A 27771-nucleotide genomic window follows, 5' to 3' on the forward strand; every position below is an offset into this window, starting at 1 on the left:
AGAGTGTGCCTACAGGGACTAGGAATTTTAGAGCCTCTGTGCCCTTTAGGTGTCAAGTATATGAGAGATGCCAAGCCTCTTTATTCTGTCTTTGGCAGCAGCTCAACTGGGCTGTAGTACCTTACATGTCTTCTGCATGCAAAAACAGTGATTCTGTGTCATGACAACTTGGGTTCCCAAAATCAGAAACCCGCTTGTTCAAATGCCAACTTTAAATTAGGGGAAGATATCAAATAATTGCCGTAATTTGAGGAGACATGGAAGTTTGGTAGTTATGAGTTCAAAATATAAATAGCTTAGCAACATTGTGTAGATACTTTTTAAAAAAGGTTTTCTATCCTAAAATTTATACTGTCCTTTCTACTTTGTAGATCAAATACTGTTTTATAGTATAAATCAAGAAATACTATTTCAATTTTTTTCAAAACTTGAAAAAGTTTAAAATCTTAAGTTTTTTAATCACTTTGACATATATGTATCACAGTATAGAAGTAGGTAAAGTAAAAGTGTTTCCTCTAATCTTCCTGAGGTAACTAGTGTTAAGAGTTTAATGTGTTTCCTTTCATATAGTTCTAAAAATAGACATAATTTACAACTCCAGCTTTTATGAACTCAGCTCAGAACAGAGGGGATGCTTTGGAATTTGGAAAAGATGCCCCACCCCATAATTCTATAACATGCTTATAGTGTTTGTTTATACCCAGCTTAAGCTGTATATAATATTAAATAATAAACTACTATGGCAGATTGCAAATATTACAGTGAATTCAAAGGAGGATTTAAACATTGAGGACTTCCCAGGAGTTGAGCCACTTAAGCTCTTAAGTAGAGACATATATGCTTCAGGAAGTCGTTAAATGTAATAATGCTTAACCTTTTTTTGAAGTTGAACCTGAATATTAGAAATTACCAATTAAAATATTTCACACCTTTAAAAATTATATGCCAACTTCACTCATTTTGTTTTTACTTTAACCTAGATATAGAGAAACTTTAAAAATAAATAAATGTAGGCACATATTAGAAGTGCATATTTGTGTAAATATTTATATGGATAATTTTGATAGTTTCTCTAAACAGACAAGCTGTGACAAAGTCGCCACACCTAATTATTGATGCAGGTGGAAAGGTATTGTGTTAAATAGAGGATTGGTTGCCAACTAAAATAACTTTAAAGAACTGGTTTTTAATCTTGTGGAGAGAGAGACTAGTCAAGTCAGAAATGTGCTTAAGTGTTTTTCCCACTAGTACGTACTGCAGCTAAGTATTCTTGCCAATTATTTGGTTCATAGCATTGATAGATTGAAACTACAAATAAACATTAGTTCTTCATTAGGGTGTGTATTATAATGACATAAAAATTCACAGACATTTTCTAGTTTTCACAAGTTTAGTATAATCATTTTTATGTTAACTCTTGTTTTTACCAAGTTATCCAAAATTTACGTTAGTAGGTGAACCATGAGTTTAAAATGCTTCATTATTAAGCATATGGTTGACCCCAGTGTGATTTACTGTGATCACATAAAGTATTTTACCATTACTAAATGGAGGTTTAACCCATTTATGTCTGAGGTTGCAATTTTTTGAATGTTTGCCATCAGACCTTGGCAATGGCCTTGAGCAGTAGGATATAAATAACTCCCACATGCTTAGCGTTCCATGAATGGAACAGTAGGCATAAATAGGTTTTAAACTCTGAATTACTTTACTAATTTGTGTCCTGACTGCCGCTATGTTTTGATAAATGTATCTACTCTGGGGCATCAAAATTCTGTGCATTTTTAAAATGAGCATTTGTTACTGGGTAACATTATAGAAAAATCGAGTTAAAGTTACCATTGATTTCATCTCACATTTTGGCAAGAATTGTGCCACTGTTTGGGATTACTTTTGCAGAATATGTTTGATTGTATCATTTCTCTAGTAGGTTTCACCAAAGGGAGATACATCAAAATGCTAATTAAAGTTGTTAATTTTAATTGTTTACAAAAAGTTCAGGTTTCCCTCTGAAGGTAATGCCTTGTGGGTAAGCAATTTGACACAGAAACTATAAATAACAGATTGTCTTCTATTTAAGATTTAAATAAACATGCAAATAAAGATAGACTTTTTATATCCCCTTTTCATATTTCCTTTATATTTTTTCTCTTCTGACTAGTTCACACTTGCTCACAAAGTAAGAGCATTGTTGACTACAGGCTCTTCTCCTAGCAAACAGTCTCTTCAGAAAATACCAATGCTTTGTTGGACAAAAGGGTGTAAATTTTTTTACAATCCTTTTCCACTGTCTCCTACCACCTCCCCCTAATAAACCATTTACAGGTATCTAAATAGCAATTTATGTTGTAAAGTATCAGAATGGTAGTGAAATAAGCCAGGAAGTTTCTCTCAATTTATGAACAAATCTGAATGGAGTTGTATGAATATAGGAAACAACAAAAGTACATTAGTGAGTATGTAGGCTGTTTGAAACATGTTTTTTTTTTTTTTTTTGGCTTGTTTTTCTGTAGGATCTCACTACTTTAACTGGAGTTCCAGAAGAGCATATAAAAACTAGAAAAGTCAGGATCTTTGTTCCTGCTCGCAATAACATGCAGTCTGGAGTAAACAACACAAAGAAATGGAAGATGGAGTTTGATACCAGGGAGCGATGGGAAAATCCTTTGATGGGTTGGGCATCAACGTGAGTACTTTAGTTTAATGTGAATATTGTCAGCTCTCTTTTTCTATGTAAATTTTTATTTTAAATATGATTTCAAACTCCTTTATGTACAGTATACTTAGGACAGTACTTTTTGATGCTGTGCTCTTAGCACAATAAACTGTGACATAGTCTTTTTCAGAGTACTACTTATTAGATAAAAATGACTGAATTTGAGAGCACTGTTATGGAACTTAAAGCTATGTATACAGTAGTCCCCCCTTATCTGCAGTTTTGCTTTCTATGGTTTCAGTTATCCGACGGACGGTACAATAAGATATTTCGAGAGATGGAGAGAGACTACACTTACATAACTTTTCTTACAGTATATCATTATAATTGTTCAGTTTTTTTACAACTTATTGTTAGTGTCTTACTATGCTTAATTTGTAAGTTATACTTTATCATAGGTCTGTGTGTTTAGGAAAATATAGGATTTGGTACTATTCATGATTTTAAGCATCCACTGGCATTCACTAGGAGTTTTGGAACTTGTCTCCCCTCCTCAGATAAGGGGGAATACTGTTTTATCCAAGATACTGTATGAATGGTATTTATAATATAGTGACACTAACTTGTCTTAAAATTACAGTAAACTTCTTTGTAATATATTATATATATATTATATATTTCTTTTTTGTTTGTGGGAGGGGTAAGAACTAGGTGAATTTAGAAATTAGCTAACTTGAAGGAAACTTGTAAGTTCCTGAGATATTGTGATTAATAAATTACATTTTATTTTTATTTATTTATTATTTTCTTTAGAGATGGGGTCTCGCCCCCTTGCCCAGGCTGGAGTACAGTGATGTGATCCTAGCTCACTGCAGCCCTGAACTCCTGGGTGATAAAGCAGTCCTCCCACCTTAATCCCTCAAGTAGCTGGGAATATAGGTGCATGCCACAGCTCCTGGCTAATTTTTTTTATCTTTTCGTAGAAATGGAGCCTCGCTTTGTTGCCGGGGCTGGTCTCAAACTCCCGGCTTCAAGCGATCCACCTACCTCAGCCTCGAAAAGTACTGGGATTACAGGTGTGAGCCACCACGCCCGGCCATTGAATTGCTTTTTAACAGTGTGTTGGAATAAATTCTTGTGGTACTAATGAAGTCAGTGACCTAATTCTCCATAATGGAATAGGGCCCAAATGTTAAATAGAAGGGCTGATTCCAGTTAAATTTAAAAAGCTGATATTAGAGAAAACATTAGGCAGATAAGCTAGAAAATTGCCATTCATATTGAAACTCTTAGAACATTATATGTGTCCAGTCTCCAGTTGAAGGTAGTTATAAACTTAAATTAGAAAATGTAGACTGGCTTGTTTTAGAAAAGTATAATATGCAACATCATTTCCTGTTGATTACTTGGGAGACTTTTTTTTAGAAAACATCATGTTGCAGTTTAAATATAATTATTTTATTAGGCAAATTATATATAGGCACAATTTTTTAGTTTTTTCTCATGTTGCAGTTTAGTTCATTTATTAAAATGAGAAAAAAGTCAAACTATACAAATTCAATTAGAACATCACAAACATACAAATGTACTTCTACAGATCTACAGATTTGTTATTAGTTATAATTCAATGTGTTATAAAATTAAGAGAACCAAAATGAAACACTTTGCTAAGAATATTCTGCTTTATCATACCACCTAGGTAGAGTCTGGAGAACTCACTGGTAATAAAGCTGAGAAATAGATACTTATCCAACTTAGTCTTTGGAGTGAATCTGTATATGTGAGATGAGGCCGCCACATCATGGTTATAAGGAAGGGATGGAATCAGCTCATCTCCCTCGAAACCCATAGTTGTCATGTCTCCTGTAAAAGTAGTATAAGACCTGGCCTGGAAATTGTTAGAAAGGGAGCTACCAAATGGAAAACTGAATCTACCCAGTTTCTGGAAAACAACAGATGGAGGAACATTTGGCTTCCAAACTTTTTCATACATAAGATAATTTTCCTAAGTAATCTTGCTCTGGTGGGTTGTATATTCTCAGTGCTTGTCAAGAAAACAGAAGTCTCCCATTAACTCTAACTTCAAAGAAGAAATACCGGGTCAGATTTCCCAATGCACCTTACTGTTTCAAGACATTCCTGGTGGTGCCTGCATCTGTAAGTGTGGTCATGTATAGACAAAAGCAGTGGTTCTCAACCGAGGGTGCTTTTGTTTCCTTAAGACATTTGCCAGTATGTGGAGACATTCCTGGTTGTAACAAGTGGTGGCTTCTGCTGACATCTAGTTAATAATGGCAGTGCTATGAGACACAGGACTGCCCTTCTTTGCAACCAAGAAAGAATTTTCTGGCCTCCCAAAAGTAGAAGATGCTGAGGATTAAAAGCCCCAGTATCAAGGAGAATACTTTCTGAGATCGTTTTTTTTTTCTTACAAAAACGCAATATCCCCACCAATGTGAGATGTTAGATCACATTTTTGTACAAGGGTGGTTGTGATAGGTAGAATTCTAAGATGCCCCAGGATGTTTACTTTTTTGTTACAACTCTAATCATGCTCTTCCATAAGGTATGGCTACGTCCGTGACTTGTTCTAGATAGTTGATTATGGCATAGGTGAGGGGAAGCTCTCTGGGGATTACCTTACCTTATATCAGAAACAATAGGAATCTATATTTTCTTTCTATCTTGTGTTTGCTTTCATAGTAAAGTGATTTAGAATATCCCCCTGTTCATGGAAATTTTGCCCTTTAGTCTAAGGCCTTTCATATGTAATTGAATATTTTTGTTCTTTTTTAAATTTTAGATCCAGGGGGTACATGTGCAGGTTTGTTATGTGAATGTATTGGGTGATGCTGGGGTTTGGGCTTCTAGTCAACTCGTCACCCAAATAGTAAACACAATGCCCAATTGGCAGTTTTTCAACCCTTGCCCCCTCTCCCCCTCCCCTCTGTTGGAGTTCCCAGTGTTTATTGTTTCCATCTTTATATCCATGTGTACCCATCGTTCAGCTTTCACATATGAGAACGTGCAGTATTTTGATTTTCTGTTTCTGCATTAATTCACTTAGGATGTTGTCCTCCAGCTTCATCCATGTTGCCACAGAGGACATGATTTGATTCTTTTTTATTGCACCATAGTATTGCATGTTTATGTATCACATTTTCTTTATGTACCACATTTCTGTATCCAATCCATTGTTGATGGACACTTAGGTTGATTCCTTGACTTTGCTATTATGAATGGTTTCTTTTTGATAAAATGAGTTCTTTTCCTTTGGTTAGATACCCAGTAGTGAGACTGCTAGGTCAAATGGTAATTCTGTTTTTAGTTCTTTGAGAAATCTCCATACTGTGTTCCATAGGGGTTGAATTGTCTTTACATTCCCACCATTAGAATGTAAAGCATTTCCTTTTCTCTGCATCCTTGCCAACAATAGCCATTCTGACTGGTATGAAATGGTATCTCATGGTAGTTTTGATTTGCCTTTCTGTGATGATTAGTGCTGTTGAGCATTTTTCATGTTTGTTGGCCATTTGTATGTTTTCTTTTGAGGAGTAGGTGTTGGTATCCTTTTTATTTTATGTTTCACATAATATATGGAGTCATTTTGTAAACCACAGGCTTCTAGAAGCTGAAGGAATTTATAAGGAAAAAAATTTGTCCCTATCCAGTGATTGAAATGTTAATGATTACTGTTTTTCAATCACATGAGATTTTTACATGTTCATCTATTCCCCAGACTCACTGTTGTAATACATTCCCAGCAACATTCAGTAATAAATGATTATTTGAGTTCTTGTGCCTTATATACTCTAAATTGTTTATGGGTAAAATATTTATATAAGAATATAGATTTGAGTGGTATAGAGGAGAAAAAGTAATATCTTCCTTACATCTATTGCAAAGTTTGTGGCTGAGACATCTGTAACAAAAGATAGTTTAACAAGAGACTCTAGCATACAGTTTCATTTTGTGTAAGTTTTATGTGATACAGGAGCCTTCAGAAATGAAGACCCAAAGAACAGGGAAATCTGTGTACTTTTGTGCTTAGTTTTGAGGAAGAGTGGACAGTCATACAGAAAGATGGTTGGACAGAGTTTATGATCTAATGATCATAAAGTAGGAAGAACTTAGCCAGACCTGTTTGTTCAGATTCTTGTCTGTGTCTCTGTGTCTTCAGAAATAAGGACATTCCATTCCTCCTGTTACAGGGTGGACAGTTCTGGAATGAGGGTCTTAGGACTGACTTCAGAAGGTCAGATAATTCTGTTATGTCCTACTTCAGGGGAGAGTGTCAGAGAGACCTTCCTGCTTCTGCTGTTCTCTCAAATGTCAAGCTGCCATATTTTGGGGATACTGTGTCCTGAAGCCCATCAGTGGATTGTTTAAATAAATAAAGTTTTACTTTGCTGTGCTTGTACAAAGGTTCACACAATCATTATTATAGTATTGCTTAGTCTGGAAATAGCATAATTAAATTTTGAAATATATAGTGATTTAATACACTGATGCTTTAAGACAAAACTGTAACCTATTGTGCATAAATATGGAAATGCTGTTTTTATTACATATTGATTGAAAATGAGATATACTACATGTTTGGGAGGTAAAGTTCTTTTCAAAACGTAGTTTTGCCAAAGTAAAACGTTTTTTGAAGCAATAGACCCTGTCTGCAATTGGTTTATCTGAGACATTATTTTGAATTTTGAATATTTTTAAAAAATATTCATTACTTCTTTTTGTTCTGATGTTAAGAAACAACGAGTAGCATGAAAAAATATAAGAAAAAAATATTATTTAAAATATTTACTTATTTGATTTGATTAGAATAGAGAATTGCTACTCTTTTTTTAGCATTTTAATGACACAAAAATAGTATATAATTTTATTGCTTGAACATATTGAATTCTGACTTCTTTTTGTGAGATATTTTAAAGCTTTTTATAAAATTGTTGGAATTGTAAGCTGAAGGTTTTTCATGATCATCTAATTAAATTTTATCACTTAACTAAAAAATAAACCTGTGTCCCAGATAAATTAATGGGTTGACCATAGTTTGGGTTCTCAGCCTGCTTACATTTTATTTTACAATTATATATATAATACTAATATGTAGAATATTCAAAATATAAAATACTTTAAACCTGGCTAGATAAGTTCATATAGACTTGTATTTTTTTTTAATCAGGAGAATTACTGTATTTAAGGGAGAAAAGAGAATGTTAATATTTTCATGTGTTTTTTGCTGTGGTCAAGGAATGATTTTAGGATATGCTAAAAGAGAAATGACTATCCATCCTATACCTAGACTATATTTGTTTCCAAAGCCACAAGGTTTCCTAATTTAGGGGATCTTGGGCTTAACTTTATTCATTTCTTCTAACTGATAGATAATTCTGTCTAGGTCTATCATATTGATGGAATGGCTTGGGGGATTTAACAGATATCTAACCCTGCTGATGTAAGAGTATTACAGAGGATTAGAAGTATGCAGTATAAGAAATATGACAAATGTAACACCTGCAGAGATTATTTTTATATACCTTTGGAAGGATTTTTCTTTTCTTTTTTTATCTTGCTTTTAAATACACAGGAAAGGACACATTTCATTGAGCAGCAGAGGCAGTGCTAATGGAAAAGGTAATTTTACAAAGTTACACTGGTAATATTGTGACAGAAATTTGAAATCTTAAGTGTTTTCCCATATGTTTTCCTCAGTGGGGATTGAGGGGAAGGATCCTCATTGTGAAAATGGGCCTCGTGACTATAAACATTTTATTTTTAAAAAATATACTGAATACATTTCATTGTTATCTGCTTATCTACAGTATTTTTTTGAAAGGCCACTTTGGTTCACATGTAGGATTTTAAGATAAATATGTTTGATCTTTGTTTTTAGATTTCTAAACTCATATTTTAAAGTACTGTATTTACATTTCTTCTCTCATCCAAAGTGGAGCTTTTCTTATGCTCTTTTAATTACCTGAGTCTTTAAATGTTAGAACTCAAAGGTAAAAGATTTATCTTTGTGTAAATATGAAAAATATCTTAAGGTGCAAAATTATCCTTTGGGTTTGACCCAAGTGTTTTTACTTTTTAAATCTCCTTGATCCTGTTGCATGGAGAGAACATGACTTATCCTTGTTTAATATTGTAGCGAGTTGCCAAAGATAACTATTGGTTATTAATCTCATTTTTTTTTTTTACAGTCTTTTATATTTTAGGTTAGTAAATACTTACTTTTCATTTATTTCTGTAAGCAGGACTTTAATTTTGATTAAACCTAAAAATGATTTATTTTTCCTCAGCTGTATTAGTGTACATTGGTCATTGAAACTCAGTGATCATTGGACTCAGTACTTTTTGTGTTAATCACATTCTGAAAATGTGACTTCTGTGTTAAATTTTTAAAATATTTTTTAATTGGAAAATTATGAATCTGTCATTCAGCTTCTGGAAACAAGGATTTGTTCCACATCATAGAGGACATAGAAGGTCAAACAGTTTAAGCAGAGATATGCACTAATGCAGATGTTGCAAATTCTCTCATCACTTGATCCTCAAGCCTTAAGTCATCAAAGTGGACATCTTACTTAGGTTGGCAGATAGTTCTTTTGATGATGAGTAAGTAGCAAATGGAAGTATTGTCTGTATCATCTTTCCCCTTTACGTTGTAACACATTGCCAAGGCACTTTTAAAATTTGCTTTAATCAGGTCGTGTAGGTTTTTTTAATTAAATTTAAATAAAGATTCTGTCTACTTTTCATCTCATTACTGACTTTTGAACAAGTAAATGATTGTGTTTGCATTTTAGATTTAAACTATAGATATATGTTTCCATATATAACATATAAGCCAGGAATGTTACCTGGCTTAACTCCTCTCCCTCTCTTGCTTACTACCTCTCACCAGTATACTCCCCCTCCCTCCATAGAAGCCCCCATAACAATTTGGTATATATCCTTCCAGACTTTTTTCACTGTATGTATAGGCATATATTTAAGTTCATATGTCTTTTGGTGAAATGTCATGATTTTCTTAGTATAAGTTTTTCACATTTCTTATTAAAATTATGCCTAGATATTTTAGTTTTATCACTATTTCAGATGAAGTTTCTTCATTACATTTTCTAGTTGAGTATTGCTAATATTTAAAGTTGATTTTGCATATAAGCCACATTATGTACTGTCTCTTTAGTTCTCATGGTTTTTCAAGGGATTCACTTTGATTTTCTAGTTGTGTAATCTAACAATAGTGGCAGTTTGTTTTCTCCTTATAGCCAATTTCTCTTTCTTGCCTTGTTGCATTGGCTGGAATTTGCAAAGTTGAATATTAGTTATGATATTCAACATCCTTATTGCCTTTTCATTTTTTAGCAGAAGTGTTTCTGATATACTAAAATGGACAAAGTTCTTTTCTAATCTTGATCTACCAATAATTAAAAAAAAAAAATCAGGAATGGGTATTGAGTTTTAATGTTTTTGTAACATCTATTGAAGGGCATTTTCTTCTTTAATCTGTTGACGTAGTGAATTTCAGTTATGTATTTTCTAATCCAATTATATGTTTTATAATTGGATATGGATTTACTATTTTTAAGTAATATGTGTTTGGTAATATGTATTTAACATTTTTGCATTCACCCAATCGGTGGATTTGGCCTGATGGAGGGTGGAGAGAGTATGCACACATAACTTCTATAGCAGAATATATATATATATTTTTTTGCCCAGCTATTTGGCATTTCTTACATCAGAAATATTTTTAAAATAACAACAAAAGTATTTATTAAAATATTGGTTTTAATATTACATATTTTTTCTCTATGGTCTTCATTATATATGTCTGCTATTTGCAGAAAGATAACCACCTGATATTTCTGAATGGTGCTAATCAAACTAACAGCATTTAGAGCCACTTATAACTGCTATTAATACTTAAACTAAAAAAATAAATAAATAAGCTAAGCTTCCCAAGAAGAAAGTCATTCACTTGCTGTTCTGTGCCATTCAGAGGGCATCTAAGAAAAATTCTCGGTGCCAAGATGTTTCACCAATATCTTTTATGCATGAATAGTTCTCTTAGGTAAAGTCAAGAGTCAGTTGATATTTATAATGCTAATTTTTATATTGTATTGATACTTAGATCTGTTTTGAATAATATTAAATAGGCTTTGCTCATAAGCAGAAAATGGTCACTGAAATTCACAAATGGTAGGTATCTTCACAAAATCTGTTTTATGGTGTAGAACAAAAAGCAATTCACCAACCAATGTTGGACATTATAATTATGAAACAATTTTTGGTATCATTTTATTGGTTTACTGATGTTCATTAGTGTGTAGTAAAGTATATGAAAATGATATTGGAGGAAAAATACCTAAAATCAACCTTGGAAATGTGAACAGATACAATGTATTATTTTGCCAGGCTTAATATTGCTTTTTAGACTTTATTGAAATATACATTAAGAAAAGTATACAGATCAGAAGCATACAGCTTTGTGAATTTTTACAACCTGAACACATATGCATGTGAGTAGTACCCAGATTGAGAAACAGCATTTCCAGTACCTCAGAAGTTCCCATTTCATCCCATGCTTTTTTCGGATTTCAGCCTTCCAGAGGTAACCACTGAAAATTCTGACTTCTAACAACATAGATTAGTTTTGCCTATTTTTTTTTTTTTTTTCACTTCAAGAGAATCATCCTTTATGAGCTCTTTCGTGACTGGCTTTTTTGCTTAACTTTGCGAGATTCATCCATTGCACACTGTTTGTTGATGGTTATTTGTGTAAATTTGTTTGGATTATTATGTATAATATAGTACTAAAATGAAGAATCTCATATATATCTTTTAGTGGATATGTGACTTTCTAATATGCTAATTAGTCCCTGAAATATTAGTCACTAGTTAATATTCAAACAACTTATATTAAGAAATAACAATCTATTAATTATCTGATCCCTAATGTTTCTCAAATTAATGACAGTAGCAACTTGATAAGTTTTGTTTCAACAGACAGTGAAATTACTGACAGATCATCTTGAACTTGTGGAGGATTATGCATTGTTGGAGTGGATCTGTTTCAGTTTTACCCTTAGTCTTGGAACCTAGTGTTAAAAAATAAAAAGGCACGGCCTTTCTGAAGTTTTGATGGAAAACACAAGGTGTTTACCCACATTCTCCCTTCAGACTCAGTCTCTCCTGTAACAGGCAGCTGCTGAAATCTTTGCTCAGTTCTTTCAGCCTTCCCAGCTATCATTTTGAAGCCTTGCTCAATCATGTACCGTTCAAAAGCTCCCTGCTCTGTGGATTACTCCTTTCCAGCTGCTCTGGCAATCCTGGACTCCATCTCCAGGCACCTTGCACTAAGATTACGGCTTTCTGCTTGAGTTCTTGATGCTCCTAGCTTGTCTAGACTAGAGAATACCTTATGGGAAACACCGTATAAAGTTGGATCTAAATCCATTGTGGTTCCTTTTTTTAAAAGAAAACCCTAGTTTTTTTCCTGGTATTAGTCACTCTCTGGTCTCTGAAAATTATTTTTCTGTTTTGTCCAGAGTTTATAGTTAGACAGATAAATCTGATACAATATTCTGCCATTACTCAAATTGGAACTTCAGTAATTGAGAAATGAGCAAATAAAGTCTAAAAATAAAAGCACAAATTATATTTAGTAGAGGTTGAAAAAGAGATTATATACAGTTGGAGGAGGGTAGGATATGAAAGACTTCATGGAATAAGTTGGTATTCAAAGTGAACCATGAGGGATTATTTGGATGGACTTCCATATACAGATAATAGGAGAGTATTCCAAGAGAAAGGAACAAATTGAACTGATGGGAAAGTACAGCCTGCATTTATATAAAAACAATTAGCAACCTGATTTGACTGGTTGGTTACTTCTCAGGGGAGTAATTAAAAAGAAGGCTAGCAAGTAGTTCTGTCCATGTTATAGTAGTGCTTAAATGCCAGGGTAGAAGCCTGAAGTTAATGTGATAGACAGTGAAAACTATTTGAAATTGTTGAACTGGGCAGTGAGTAAGTTTGGGATTTGAACTTTAGGAAGACTAATCTTGGTGAAGGATGGATTGGAGTCAAGGAGGCAGAAAGATTAGTTAGGACGGGGTTATGGGAAGAATGAAAAAGAGCTTAAACTGGTGGTGACAGCATCCCTAGAAAAGAACTGCAAAATACAGGAAATGAAGGAGAATGAGAAGGGTAGAAACTGAATGGCTGGAAGAATAGTGGCTTCTTCCAGTGGATGAATGTTGTTACTATTGGATACAATGGATATAAGTTGTTACTATTTGATTTCTATATGTATGTATTCATAAAGTGAGGATAATAATACAGGCTATACCATCTTTGCAGGAAACAGAGCTCTGGTCTCCTGGCTCCTAAGTTTTCCTGCAATTTTTTCTGTCTTGTTTCTTATTCTCAACTAAGCCCGTGTGCCTGTCAACACTTAACATATTACTGCATCATATTTATGTTGACACTTCTGTTCTCAGTATGTATAGTTTAACTGTCAACTGGAAAATCGTGTGTGCTTTGAAAAGGAGGAACCAATATAAAATTACGGTGTTAGTACTAATATAGCCAGCCATATGAAGCTCTTTTGCTTACAAAGGGTATGGGGTGGGTTATGATAAGAATATATATAAGTATAGGAATCTCAGAGTAGCAACCATGGTCTGTGACCAGAACTTTGGCAGCAGTAATTTGTGGGTCTTCCTGTTAGTGAGAGGTACTCCCCATTTATTCTCTTCTCATATCTTTCCACTATCCAAATTACCTTTTGAATCCTCCTTTCTATATTTTTTACTTCCACATTTCTAAACAATGTTTCATAGAATGCTATATTATTCACCTCTGAGAGAGTCACAATAAACATTTGTAGCAAACAGTGTTCTACCTTGTTGTAAGAATAAAAGTGGGGTGGGCACAGTGACTCATGCCTGTAATCCCAGCACTTTGGGAGGCTGAGGTGAGTAGATCACTTGAGGTCAGGAGTTCGAGACCAGCCTGGCCAACATAGTGAAACCCTGTCTCTATTAAAAATACAAAAATTAGCCAGGTGTGGTGGTGCATACCTCTAATCTCAGCTGCTTAGGAGGCTGAGGCACGAGAATTGCTTGAACCTGGGAGGCAGAGGCTGCAGTGAGCCCACATCACACCACTGTACTGCAGCCTGGGCGACAGAGTGAGAGTCCATCTCAAAAAAAAAAAAAAAAAAAAAAAAATTAAACAATTAAAAAAAATAAAAGTGACATTTCTTGAAGTTGGATTTTCTAAAGAGCCTATGTAGATTTGTAAACATTAACACTATACTACATTGAAGAATTCAATTGGATGTCAGATCTTGGAGCTTTTTTTTTTTTTATGCTTTAAAAGAATATTGTTAGTGATGGAAGGTTTGTCAAGAGTGGATAATCTTCAAAAAGGAGACTCCAGAAGAAGTTAAAAAAAAAACAAGAACGTGTTGTTGCATTTTCTTGGGTAATGATAGTATTAGCAATTTTACACATCAGTAATCTTGATAGTAAATTTTAAGTTCCATTTAAGAGTCTTCCTGGGTTTTTTTAATTCATCTCAGATTTTTTTTTAGAGTTGAATAAAATTATTAAAGGCTAACTGAATGCCTTTGCAATTATGAATGTATTATTTGACAATGCATATTAGAAAATCTCCCAAATTTAACACAGAAAAAGGTATTCCAACTAACAGTTTTAAAGAGATTATTACAAATAAAATATTCCATTGGTAATGTACTTACTTGATTTTATAGTAGCTGTTTATTTTATTTTAAATATTGATTTTGTTTCTCAGCCAAAGCTTAATGTTAAACCTTGGAAAAAAATTGTTTCTTACAGGGCTGATCCCTTATCCAACATGGTTCTAACCTTCCGTACTAAAGAAGATGCAGTTTCCTTTGCAGAAAAAAATGGTATGTTTGGTCTGTTTTTGACAAAGTCAAGATATGGTTTTATGTTCTTAACCTTAATTAAAATCAGTCAGGTATACAGAATTTGAGTTGAAATCCAGTGCTTTCAATGTATCTAATATTTAATATATCCAATCCAGTGGTTTCAGACTTTCTAATCTGCGTCAGAACACCCACCTCCAAAAAAAAAACCTAAATTGGAATACTCATCTAACATGTAAAAGACAAAGTGCTCTAATTTGAAGTACAGACAGGGAATGAAACTACTGAACACCTACCTTGTTTACGAATTCATCTGTAAAATTACTAACATTTGGTTAAACTTAATTGAACATATATGGCAGCCTAGTCCAGTTTTGACACCTCCATTTACAATTAAGTTCTTTGAGCCAAAATGCAATGCCAAAATCTAGTCTATTAATCTATTTAATAACTCTTCAATTATTTGAAAATATTGTCATATTGCCTGTAAAATTTCCCTTCAGCCTAAATGCCCACATTTGCTACTTTTCTAGATATGGTGGGCCTAATACCAAGCCTAATCTCAACTGTATAATAATATTAATGCAGCCTAAGAGTATATTCGCTTTTGGGGCAGCCACCTAACATCATTGGGTTATATTGATATTGCTATCAACAAAAATGCAAAATGTCTTCCTTTTTCCTTATTTTCTGCTGTTAAGCCAACATAGTTTAGTGAAAGGAAGTTTTGTAGTCAGACTAGTGTGGATTCTAACCTTGATTATGCCACTTTGAAGCTATATGATTTTGGATTAGTTTCATAATGGACTTAATGTTTCTTAGTTGAAATAAGGGTACCTACCTCATGAAGCGGGAGACAGCTGATACATAATAGATGTTCTACTTGATAACTATTAGTTCTGACCTTCATCTCCCTCCAGCCAGTATGTCTGCTGTTTGTCTTCCTTAGATTAAAATGCACTACTAAACATTTGTACCTAATGTATCCTGTTATTCTAGTTTGTCAAATTGAATTTGTCTAAGTGCATTGTTACTGTAAGGCAGTATATAAAAATAAGAGATTATTAGTGTTGTCCAACATATCTGACATACAAATGTGAAAGCCCTATAAAGGTTATAATCTAACATATTTGCTTTCTTTTCCACTTAGTATTGTATAGCTTATGATTAAAAGACTGAAGTCAACCTATCTGCCTTTGAATCTGTGTTGAGTCACTACCTGTATGACTTTATGCTTCTGTTTCCCCATATGTGCAATGAGAATTACTATGAGGATTAAATGAGTTAATAAAAGTAAAAGTGTGTAGTTAGACTAGGGTCTGACAAATAGTTAAGTATATGATAGTATATAAATATATCCTATTATGTTATTAATAGACTTTAAAAAACTTTTTTTATAAGGTTCTTAAGTGCAATTCCTTATTTATACTTTCTTGGCAAGTTCCAAGTTTCTTAATTACATAATTGTTCTTAAAAGTGGTCTTTTAAAATATTATTTTGACTTAAAATAACATTGCTCTCTTTTTTTTTTTTTTTTTTTTTTTTTACGGAGTCTCGCTCTGTCGCCCAGGCTGGAGTGCAGTGGCTGGACCTCAGCTCACTGCAAGCTCCACCTCCCGGATTTACGCCATTCTCCTGCCTCAGCCTCCCGAGTGGCTGGGACTACAGGCGCCTGCCACTTCGCCCGGCAGGCGAGAGACGGAGTTTCACCATGTTAGCCAGGATGGTCTCGATCTCCTGACCTCGTGATCCGCCCGTCTCGGCTTCCCAAAGTGCTGGGATTACAGGCTTGAGCCACCGCGCCCGGCCACATTGCTCTCTTTTTAAACTGTAACATAGTTATGGAACACAGTTCCATTAATTTTTTTTTATCTTTTCAGCTTACCATATTTCATGTCCGACACTTTGAAAATTATTCATTTGAAGTCTGTGACGTGAGTTTAATAACAGGAAATCTAATTAAATTGTTAAATCCCTGGTTAGTCTTTCTCTAAGTGGTCACAAGGACTGCATGACTACAGTTGCCATGTGAATTGCCGGTGTGAGCTCACCACTGTTCCTATTAAAATCAAGTGGCTTTCTCATCTGACTTCTACCTCCCCAGGAAAGAAAATTGAGGAACACTATCAAAGTCTATAGAAAGTGTAACTTTAAAAAGCCTAGTGGTTAGGGACATAAAATTTTAGGCTAACAGTGAATCAGGAATTTTAACCTATAAGATAGCAGAACTATGTCCTGTCTTGGTTACTGCTTTGTGCCTAGCACCTAGCACAAAACCTGACATATAATGGACACTCAATATCTGATGGAATAGATGACTTTCTAAAATATATTTCTCTGGCCAGGCACATTGGCTCATGCCTGTTATCCCAGCACTTTGGGAGGTTGAGGTGGGTGGATCACTTGAGGTCAGGAGTTGGAGACCAGCCTGGCCAACAAAGCAAAACCCTGTCTCTACTAAAAATACAAAAATTAGCTGGGCGTGGTGGTGCACGCCTGTAGTCCCAGCTACTCAAGAGGCTGAGGCGGGAGAATCACAAGGCGGAGGTTGCAGTGAGCTGAGATCATACCACTACACCCCAGCCTGGGTGACAGAGTGAAACTCAGTCTCAAAAAATAATTAATAAATAAATAGAAAGAAACATATTTCTTTACTCAAGAATTTGAAACCATTCTCATCCCCTGGAAACGTCCTTAATGATTATTCCACTCTTGATTTTGCTATAGTACTTACAATCTGCCTTATTTATTTAATGTATAGCATTCTGTGTCTTTAAATAGATAAAGCCTGTTTCTTCAGCTACAGTGGAAGCAAGATCTAAACAAACACCATTGAAGCATTACAGAAGTGGGGGTGGGGGATCTTTTCCAAATTCCACAGCATCCCCTTCCTTCTGATTTGCCCCTCTTGGGTAGGTAAATAGTAGTGAAGGACATACAAATGGATCCTCCCTATCCCCCAGCTAAGTCATTTGTTGTCAGCTAGTGCTACTGAAGGTTGAGTGAACCAATGTTCTGATAAGTTAAGGCATTAAAAAAAAAAAAAAGTTCAGATGCACTAATATGTAAAGACTACTGGATTAAGAGGCTGGTAACTAAGATTCTCATTCCACAGTGGTCTGCCTCACAGGAGAACTTGAACAAGTCATGCTTCAGTACACTTAGCCTTTTAGAAGCATATTTCTTTATCTTTGAAATGAGAAGTTGGATTGGGTAATGTTCAAAAACTATAGACTTAAGGATGTTAAAGCCCATGGGCTAGTTCATATATGTCTTTATTTCTTTGCTATCTAGCCCAGTGCCCTACTCATATGCTGTCTAGGGAAAAATGAGTTTTTGTTAATACAGCTGATTCTGTGTTAACAGTAAAATATGACAAAGGTTATACATTTATGGGCGTTAGTGCTTTCCTTTCAGTAGTATCTAGAAATAGGAAGTTAGGGTAAAACTGCCACATTCCTACACAAAAGATGATTTGTATATCACTTACCAAATTATATTTTATATTAATGCAGCCTAAAAGTATATTAGCTTTTGACAGTTATCAAATTGTATTTGACAATTGATATACAAATCAAATATCAATTGTATTTGATATACAGTTGATTATTTGTATATCAATTCAGGGACTATTCTGAAAATAGAAGCCTACTTTGCATCACCTTAGTTTTTTCATTTCCCTTTTAAATGTCAAATAAAAAGAGAAGTCATGAGCATGGTTTCCCTTGACATTAAAGATTGTAGAAAATCAATACAATAAGGGGAGTAAGATTTTCAGATTCAGTTGCTTTCTGGAAAACTTTTTTTTGGGAGGGCGTGGGGAGACAGTCTCACTCTGTCACCCAGGCTAGAGTGCAGTGGCATGATCTCGACTCACTGCAACCTCCACCTCCCAGGTTCAAGCGATTCTCCTGCCTCAGCTTCCTGGACTACAGGCATGCACCACCATGTCCAACTAATTTTTTTTTGAAGAGATGGGGGTTTCACCATGTTGACCAGGCCAGCCTTGAACTCCTGACCTCAGATGATCCACCTGCCTTGGCCTCCCAAAGTGCTGGGATTACAGGCGTGAGCCACTATACCCAGCCTTACAAAACATATTTAATGCCCTCTAATTATATTTTGAGACTTGGGTCATAAGTATTACCACCACAGAAAGTAACATAAACACTAAATCATGAGCTAGGCACTATGCTAAATGCTTTTCATTCTCACTTAGTAACTCTCTGAAGCAGGAACAATTATATCCATTTAATTGTTCAAGGAAACAGGTTTAGAGACATTAAGTAACATTAAGTAACAGGGTCACTGACATACTTAGGAGGAGGTGAACAAGTTTTTCTTGAACAGTCATGTTTATTCATTTATATATGGTCTATGTCTGCTTTTCAGCTACAGTGGTAGAAAAGTAGTTGTAATAGAGACTATATGGCCCCAGAGCCTAAAAATAATTACTACTTGGCCCTTTACAGAAAATTTTAGGTGACCTCTAGTCTAAACTCTTATGTATACTGCCTCAATACTCTGACATTTGTATAAGTCCCAAAATACCTTTTATTCAAACATCTTCAAAAGTCTATGTTTAATAGACAAATTCCTCAACTGATAATTCAAAGTTCTTCACAGTATAGGCACCAACTTATTACCAAAGCACTAACAAGTTTTATCTTACTGTGTTCCAACTCTACTTTCTGCCCTTACATTTCAAACCTGCTATACACCTTCCTCCCTCTACAAACTCATTAATACTGTTCTCATTCTTATCCCTGCCTATGAAACTCCAACCTAGTCTTGAAAGTCTATTTCATATGCTATCTCATTTCTTCTTATTCCCTTCCTTCACTTCCACCTCCCGTCTACTACTGGATGAACTCCTCTTTCTTCCTGTTAACTTTCACAGTAATTTGTTCCTTTCTTGCAGCTCTTATAGTATGGTTTTCTCTTTTACCTTTTTTGTACTGCACTCAGTCAGAAGCATGTTGAACACATCCTATTTTATGTCAGCGCTGTATGGCTAGGCTCTGGGGATAGTTAAATAAGGCATGGTTCTTACACTCAAACTGTAATATTTTATCCTGCCTATTGGATTATAAGAATTTACCAGGGAAAACAAGTCCTATTTATATTTTAATGTGCTCAATAAATATTGGTGAATTTTAACAGCAAATTTAGTAATGTTGTAAATGATTCTCCAGATTATGCTTTACACTTTTCTTTAAATCACCTTAATTTGGTGACTTACTGTTTTTTAAGAAGAACTGTTAATCTGTTAATTCCCTGTAATTAGAAACCTGAAGAAAGCAAACTATAGTAGGATGATTAACAATTTATTACATTTTAGTGTGTTTGTAAAATACAACTAATGAATGTTTTCCTGTCAAGTTAATTTGGAGTTTATCCTGAGTTTATTAAGGTTTAGCATCCTGAAGTATATTGAAACATACATAAAATGATGATTTCATAATGTTTAAATTGCTTCCAAACTGTATGTTACTTATTCTAAACTCTCCCTTTGATAGGATATCGAAACCTAGAGAAGTTAACAAAACAAGCCCCAGATCAATCACATTGCATCTGACAACACCTAACCTTCTAGATTCCAAGTCCAATGGTTTTCCTGATACTATGATGCTAGTAGATCTTAACAAATAATAATGTAGATCTACACGAATCCAATATGGTAGCCACTAGCCACATGTGATTTTAGCTCTTGATGTGTGTTGAATTTGAATTTAGATGTGCTGTAAGTGTAAATGCACACTGGATTTCAAAGATTTAGTATGAAAAAAACAAAATATCTCAATTTTTATTACATGAAGTGATAATCTAGAAATATTGGACTAAGTAAATTATTAAAATTAATTTTACATATTTCCTTTTATTTCTTTAATGTGGATACTAGAAACTTATGTATGGCTTACATATTTCTACTGAACAGCACTGATATATTTAGCAATATACAGGATATACATTATATATATGTTCTATGTAAATAGAATATTTTGTATAAATAGTTCATTAAATAATTCCTATAGTAAATGTGAGAAACAGGAAAATCATATCCAACTTGGAAAAGTTCAAATGTAATACTTCTTAAGAAATACAGTTCTGTTCTTCACTACTCTTACCTAGAATGAATTAAGGATATGTAGAAACTCTTGTTACTTATAAAATAATATAGAGATACTATATATATATTTACAATATAGATACATGGAATAGACTATAGAGTATCTCTAGACTATATATTGTATATATTATATATACTATCTAGATTGTATCTCTATATAGAGATAATATACTATATATACTCTATATAGTGTACTCTAGAGATGCTATAAGTTTCTATAGTATCTTTATAGTGGAGATAATAGGGAGGGATAATAGTGTAGGGATGTACTATATACCTATAGTATCTCTATAAGTACACAAGTTCCCCCATTGATCATCTGTTTTCAGTTCTTAACCAAATAAGGTATTATGCAGGCTCATCTTTTTATATAAGAATACTCTCATTTTTGAGATAAAAAGAAGTTCTCTTTCTCCTGCTATTGATAATTTCTGCAGCTGTCCCCTCAGCTTATATCTTTTTCGCATAGCTCGCTCTTCTTTACCTCACTTCTTATGGAAGGCTGGTGTTCTGAAATTGGAGAGTGGAAAAGAAGAAAAGATTGAATGTTCCCTATGACTTATTTTTCTCACTTTTTCCACTACCATGTCCCCAAACATACTGACACATAAAACAAATCTAAATAACCCCTGATTCTTTTAGCCTTAACCTCAAGGCCTCATCCTAAACATCTTAAGCTCAGCATCTATTCCAAAGGAACTCTTTAATGATAACGTTTCTTTGTAAAGAGGGAAAAAGAATATCTGGGGTTTCCTCTGAAATGTAGATGAACCTCACTTCAGTTCTTAGTGTACTAAAAAGACCCACCTTTCTCACCCATGTGGCTTTTGTCTTTCCTTGTGTTATGTAGTAAGTGATGGGGTAGAAGGATGGGGTGGAGGAAGCTACATCATGGAGAGAGGAGGTGGAAGACTAGAATCTACTACCATTTACATGCTAATGAAAACCAGAAATGGCCTTTTTTCCCCGTTTGATCTGATTTGAAACTTTGTGACTTTTCTCTAGTATGTCATTTTACCCCCTGTGTTTTTCTCATTGTTGTTAGCTATAAAAGCTCTTTGAAATTCTCAAAATAAAGGAAGGTTTCTTTCAGGAATAGGAGGGCTGAGGACAAGCTGTGAAACTGCATTCTGCTCATAGTGGGTCTATTGAGGTGGAAAACCCGCCTCTGAAGTAATAGAAGGTAGAAGCAGGGAAGGAAACAGGTCTGGCCCCGGATCCAGGAAAATAAAGAAAGAAATAATTGGAGATGTAGCTTAGTACTTAGAATTATCCCGGAAGTGAACATCAGTAAGGTCTGGGCTTCCACCTAACATAACTTCTTATGAGGGTCTCAACCTCACATCCATGTATCTTTTAAAAAACCAAACGAAACAAAACAAAAACTCAAAGGCAAGAATCATGACTTTCATATAGGTATAAAATGCAAGTAAAAGAATGTATTTTACTCATATAAGGGGACAAGGCAGATATCATAACCAGTTCAAAGTAAAAGTCAAAACAGCACTAATTCGTGTGAAATAAAGAAATGTAATGAATTGCAAATAGAGAAAAAATTGGGTTTTGGTGGGGGAGGTCTATTAAGTAGAACACAGGACAGAAATTACATGTGTATCAATTGTGTACAACCTAAAAAGAATTGCCAGGTAGCTAAAAGATAAGGAACTGATCTAAAATCTGACCTGGAAGGGGAAGGGTGTGCTAGAAACAATGCATAGTTTTCCATTGAAACAAAAATTTTTATTTTTCTATTCCTTCTCCGTTTTGATTAGGAGATAATCTCAGCAAGAGATTATTTGTGATCACAAAATAAGATTGGTATGATAGTTAGCCTTATTATTTACATAGGTGTAGCAAGAGTGTTAATTTGTCATATACGCTTTCTTGTTTGCTTTGGTGAAAGTTTTTACAAGGAATCTCTGATTGGACTTTTAAGTCTCTTGAGTTAGGAAACCATGCTGGGAACTTGCCACTAGATTTATTTGGTATTACCTTTTAATTTGGGCAAATTCCTCCTTTCTCAAGATCTCCAAAATATCCTAAGAGTCCTTGCTACCATAAGACTGGGAATCCTATAAGCCAAGTGCGAGGCCACTTTTCCCAGAAGGACGTATTGTTATTGGACATATGCAAATAACTATATTGTCATGAAAATAAGAATACTCAATTAGAGTTTCTGAATTCTGGAGGAGTCATGGAGAGTGAGATATTATTTACAAATATTTCAATTTACAAAGTAAACTCTACTAAATTGTAATGAGTTATAGATACCTTAAGAGGAAAGAGAGCTTTCTTACATGTACAAAAAATACATTGAGACAATATCAGCAATATTCCAAACATAAAATTATGATCGATCCTCATTAGTTCTTCAGTCCTATATAATTATTATTTGTTCTACTGGATCATAAATGTATCTGCTTCTTAAGTAGAGCTCTGGATATCCTGACTCAGTCTACTTGTATGGTCTTAAAATTAAGTGATGGTATCAAAAGCCTCTACCCTCAAAGCATCTGGCATGGGCCATTTCCGCAGGGTTCTGAGACAATCCTTCTTTGTTGAAGATAAAGCACTCTGTCCTGTAGCTGATTGCAAGAGCTTGCCAGGAAGCATCAGAGTAAAACCAAAAAAATAAAAACTATTTGTAGATTATAAAAGACAAAATGGCTGTAGGTAACACTACTGGTAATTTTATTTCCTTCTTTTTTTTTTTCTTTTTTTTGAGACAGAGTCTCACTCTGTTGCCCAGGCTAGAATACAATGGCGCGATCTTGGCTCACTGCAACCTCAACCTCCTGGGTTCAAGCGATTCTCCTGCTTTGGCCTCCCAAGAGCTGGGACTACAGGCGCCCGCCACCATGCTCAGCTAATACAGCTAATATTTTGTATTTTAGTAGAGATGGGGTTTCGCCATGTTGGCCAGGCTGTTCTTGAACTCCTGACCTCAGGTGATCCACCCACCTCAGCCTCCCAAAGTGCTGGAATTAGAGGCATGAGCCACCATGCCTGGCCCATTAATGGTGAGGCAGGAGAATGGCGCGAACCCAGGAGGCAGAGCTTGCAGTGAGCCCAGATCACGCCACTGCACTCCAGTCTGGGCAACAGAGTGAGAGACTCCGTCTCAAAAAAAAAAAAAAAAATTAAAGTGAAATACATAGTTAAGAGTTCATAGGAAGAATAATGCAACTTAATCCACAAACATTTTCAGCAAAATATCTGGTAATGTGGTCACTTAAGCCTATTTTCAAAGACAGTGAATATTCATCTGATTTATAAAAATGAACATATTCTTTTATAGAGAAAAAATCTTGAGATACGACATAATACTGAAACATAACATGAATATGCTTGGCATATATTTAAAATATATAAATATCAAGTAAAAAGATTTAAGTCTGGAGTATGTCCTAAATATCGGTATATTAATAAAACTCAGAGAAGTGACATTGATTTCCAGTTGACATTTACTGGCCTAGAAGATGCAATACTTAAACTACAGAAGTAAAGATGCAATCAAGTTAATATTTTTATTAAAAATAACAAATTATGACTGATAAACTATACTGTAATTATTTGTTGGGCAAAGCAGTACAAGGACTCAGGTAAAAAGAACACATCTTGAGCAGTGAAGGCACTGATAATTCCCCAGGAACTTACCATATAGCATAAATTTTGGTTAATAACACTTTTCCCATGAAATTTAACCTTGGGATGGCTAAGGATCTTTTCTGAATTGACAACTTTTCTCATAGCTGACAACTCTTCCCAAGTAGCTCGTTAATTATAGCATATAAAATAAACCTAATTATTTTTAGCACCTCTGTTTTCACAAAATGAAAGAATATATCTTTGTAATTTTCCAGAGGCCCTCTAGGGAATCTCAAAGATAATTCTAGGTGCAATGATATCCTGAAAGTTTTATTTTACATTTAGGATTCAGTTGTGGGAAGGTAAATATCAAAAGTTGTCAGGAGATGTGAACAGTTAGGATAGATATAGAATCACAGGTACCTGAGAAATGATATGTGGCCACTCACTGCAAAGTCACAATAAAACTTAAACATAGAAGGTAATATGATGGTAAAGAACCTTAGCTTTTAGCATTCTCTTTCTCTTTCTGGCACAGTCACTTTTACTTGAAGACATAACTATTCTCTTTTTCCTTTAATAAACAAAAACATATCTCATAACCTTGCATGCAGAGTTTTACCTCTCTGCCACCATTTCTCCTATTCGAGTTTCATTTATATGTATCTTTTAACCAAAGTGACTGATTCCATAGAGAAACTGGGAGATGGATAATTGAAAATGGCTACACATCAGCATTTTAGTAGACTAGCAGATCTCATAAATACATATAACTTTCTATAGCTATAGGCATTCCTTATACTCCAACTTCTCCAGGTGGCAAAAATGAAAATGTTCACTAACGAACCCAGAGATACAGCCTCTCTGTAGCATATGAAAATAAGTAGCAAGAGTATATACATTTAAAATTTTGCTTAGTAATTATAGTGGAGAAAATATGTCTTTTCTCACCCATCACATAGGTTCGTCTCCTATAATAAAGGACAGTTAAAAATAGAAAAGCACATATTTAATGTAAATTTTATGTGATACAGGACCCTTCAGAAATGAAAACCCAAAGAAACAGGAATACTTGTGTATTTTATGCTAAATTTGAAGAAAAAGTACATTGTGTGTGGAAATGTGACTGGATAAAGAAGGTATGATCCAATAGTAATAAGCTAGAGAGAACTTAGCCAGGCCTGTTTGTTCAGATTCTTCTCTTAAGTCCATCCCTCTGTAATATTCCTTGCCTCTGGGTTATAGGGCACATGAATGTCTTACGATTTCTTCCATGGGAAGGCCAGGGAATTATTTTATGGTCTACTTCAAGGTACAAGTGTGGGAGTAGGTCGGAGTGGCCTTCTCTGTTTCTTCAAATGCCAAGATGCCATTATTTTAGGGTAGCATGTCCTGAACCCTATCATTATCAATGGATTAGTATTCTGTCTTACTTAGAAGAGATCTAGGGTTCACAACTAATCACAACCGGTTACAGATTTTGTTAACTCCTTTTCCACTCCCACAGCTTGACTCCACTAGTCTTAAAAAATAATTTAAAAAAATAAGTAAAAGATCTGGATATCTAATAAATATTAATTACTTGACAATCTTGGAAATTAATTTTGAAGGTGACGTATTACAAAACATAATTATTGTTGAAATAAAGTTGTCAATAATCATTTTGGTTAATCATAAGTTTACATTTTTCATGACTAAACATTAAACAAGTAATTCTGGCTTATTTGATCAGTAAACATGTATAAGTAAAAAATACACAAGTGGAATAAAAGTCTGTTTGTATATTTAACATTGATAAACCAGAGAAAACCTTGCTGTTTTATTAAACCAAAATTATTAGTCTTATTTGTCAAGATTTACCTACACGATATGAACTTGAAGTCTCAAAATGTTTGTTAGTTGCTCCAAGAGTACTTTTTAAGTACTCTTAAAAATTTCTAGCACACTGAACGTATTAGAAGTTCCATTTTCTTTTCTGAAAATTTTAAGATTAAATTTACATAATCACTTATTTTTCTCTATATGCTAATCAGAACAGAGTTCCTTAAAAAGACTTTATAATCTAATTCATCAATGCCACCTAAAGGTAGAAAAGCCTTAAATACATGCACAATAAGACTTTTCTCTGTACGGACATTGATAGACATACAGTCACACAGAGTTTATAACTTCAGTTCTAAACTTTCAGCCATTAGTTAATAATACAAAATGATGAAACACCAAAGAGCTGTTCTTTTCTGAGTAGAAATTCTTAAATTGATTTGAGTCCAAAATAGAATAGATTAACAAACTAGATTCTCCATTTTTTTCCTACCCAACAGAGAATAGACCTCTATAAACCATTAATCCATTTACGGGGATCATCAGATGGTCAGATTGCAAAACCAATTCCCCAGATTAGTAGAGAGCAAAAAACCAGAGTCAGCAGAATTCTCTTGCTGCTGAATTCACCTTTTAGAGCCAAGAAAAGAGGTATGCAGGCTTAAGCATAAGGTATACCATTTCTTTGATGAAGAAGTTTGCCTGCATTTGGTCGATAAATCTATAAGATGTCTCAAGGGGACCTCCAGAACTGTTAAAAGAAATTTTCCAGAAAAAGATACATTGACTCTAGCATAGATATACAATAAACATGTATTGAAGGATTTTACTCATCTGATATAAGGGTGCCGGGCAAATGTTATAACCAGTTCAAAGGACAAGTCAAACAGCACAAATTTGTGTAGGGTAAAGAAATGTTGAGATGAATTGCAAATTGAGACAAAACTGATTTTTCCAGGACTGGGTTGAGAGGGGAGTCAAAGCTATGAGAGAGGACAGACTTTATATATCTATCAATTATAGTTGATTCTCCTTATTTACAGTTATGGTTTATTTTTATTTTTATTTTTATTTTTTGAGATGGAGTCTCACTCTGTCACCCAGGCTGGAGTGCAGTGGCTCAATCTCGGCTCATTGCAAGCTCCGCCTCCCAGGTTCACACCATTCTCCTGCCTCAGCCCCCCAAGTAGCTGGGACTACAGGTGCCCGCCACCACGCCTGGCTAATTTTTTATATTTTTAGTGGAGATAGGGTTTCACTGTGTTAGCCAGGATGGTCTTGATCTCCTGACCTCATAGTCTGCCTGCCTCGGCCTCCAAAAGTGCTGGAATTACAGGCGCAAGCCACCGTGCCAGGCCCCACAGTTATGTTCTTTAAAGTCACTATGAAACACTAAATTAGCAAGAATTCTTATTCCTGGGGATATACATGGTTAGGTTCCTGCAGGCCTCTGGTCACATAGTTTGTCATCTGACCAGTACATAACCTTTTTCTATGTGCGTTTTTGTTTAAAGACACCTTATTTAATACAGTTAATTCGTCAACATTGAACTCACAACCAACAGCACTATAACTCATGCCTAAACAAAGCTTATCTGAAACACGTATTGGCACATCACAGCTTTCTTGGAACACTAGATAACA

The 27771-nt window shown here is 34.5% G+C and overlaps 1 protein-coding gene across 1 annotated transcript in view; it reads left to right on the forward strand.

Annotated features, from left to right (window-relative positions):
- The window catches only part of NDUFS4 (NADH dehydrogenase (ubiquinone) Fe-S protein 4, 18kDa (NADH-coenzyme Q reductase)), a 117890-nt gene that overhangs the window by 82984 nt on the left and 7135 nt on the right, over nucleotides 1-27771 (forward strand). The window contains exons 3-4 of the mRNA XM_011939352.1: nucleotides 2514-2686; nucleotides 14536-14609. Of these exons, the coding sequence (XP_011794742.1) occupies nucleotides 2514-2686; nucleotides 14536-14609 (247 nt within the window). The remainder of the gene's footprint in view (nucleotides 1-2513; nucleotides 2687-14535; nucleotides 14610-27771) is intronic.

The sequence above is a fragment of the Colobus angolensis genome, unplaced genomic scaffold, assembly GCF_000951035.1.
Source record: "Colobus angolensis palliatus isolate OR3802 unplaced genomic scaffold, Cang.pa_1.0 Scaffold180, whole genome shotgun sequence".
Lineage (NCBI taxonomy): Eukaryota > Metazoa > Chordata > Mammalia > Primates > Cercopithecidae > Colobus > Colobus angolensis.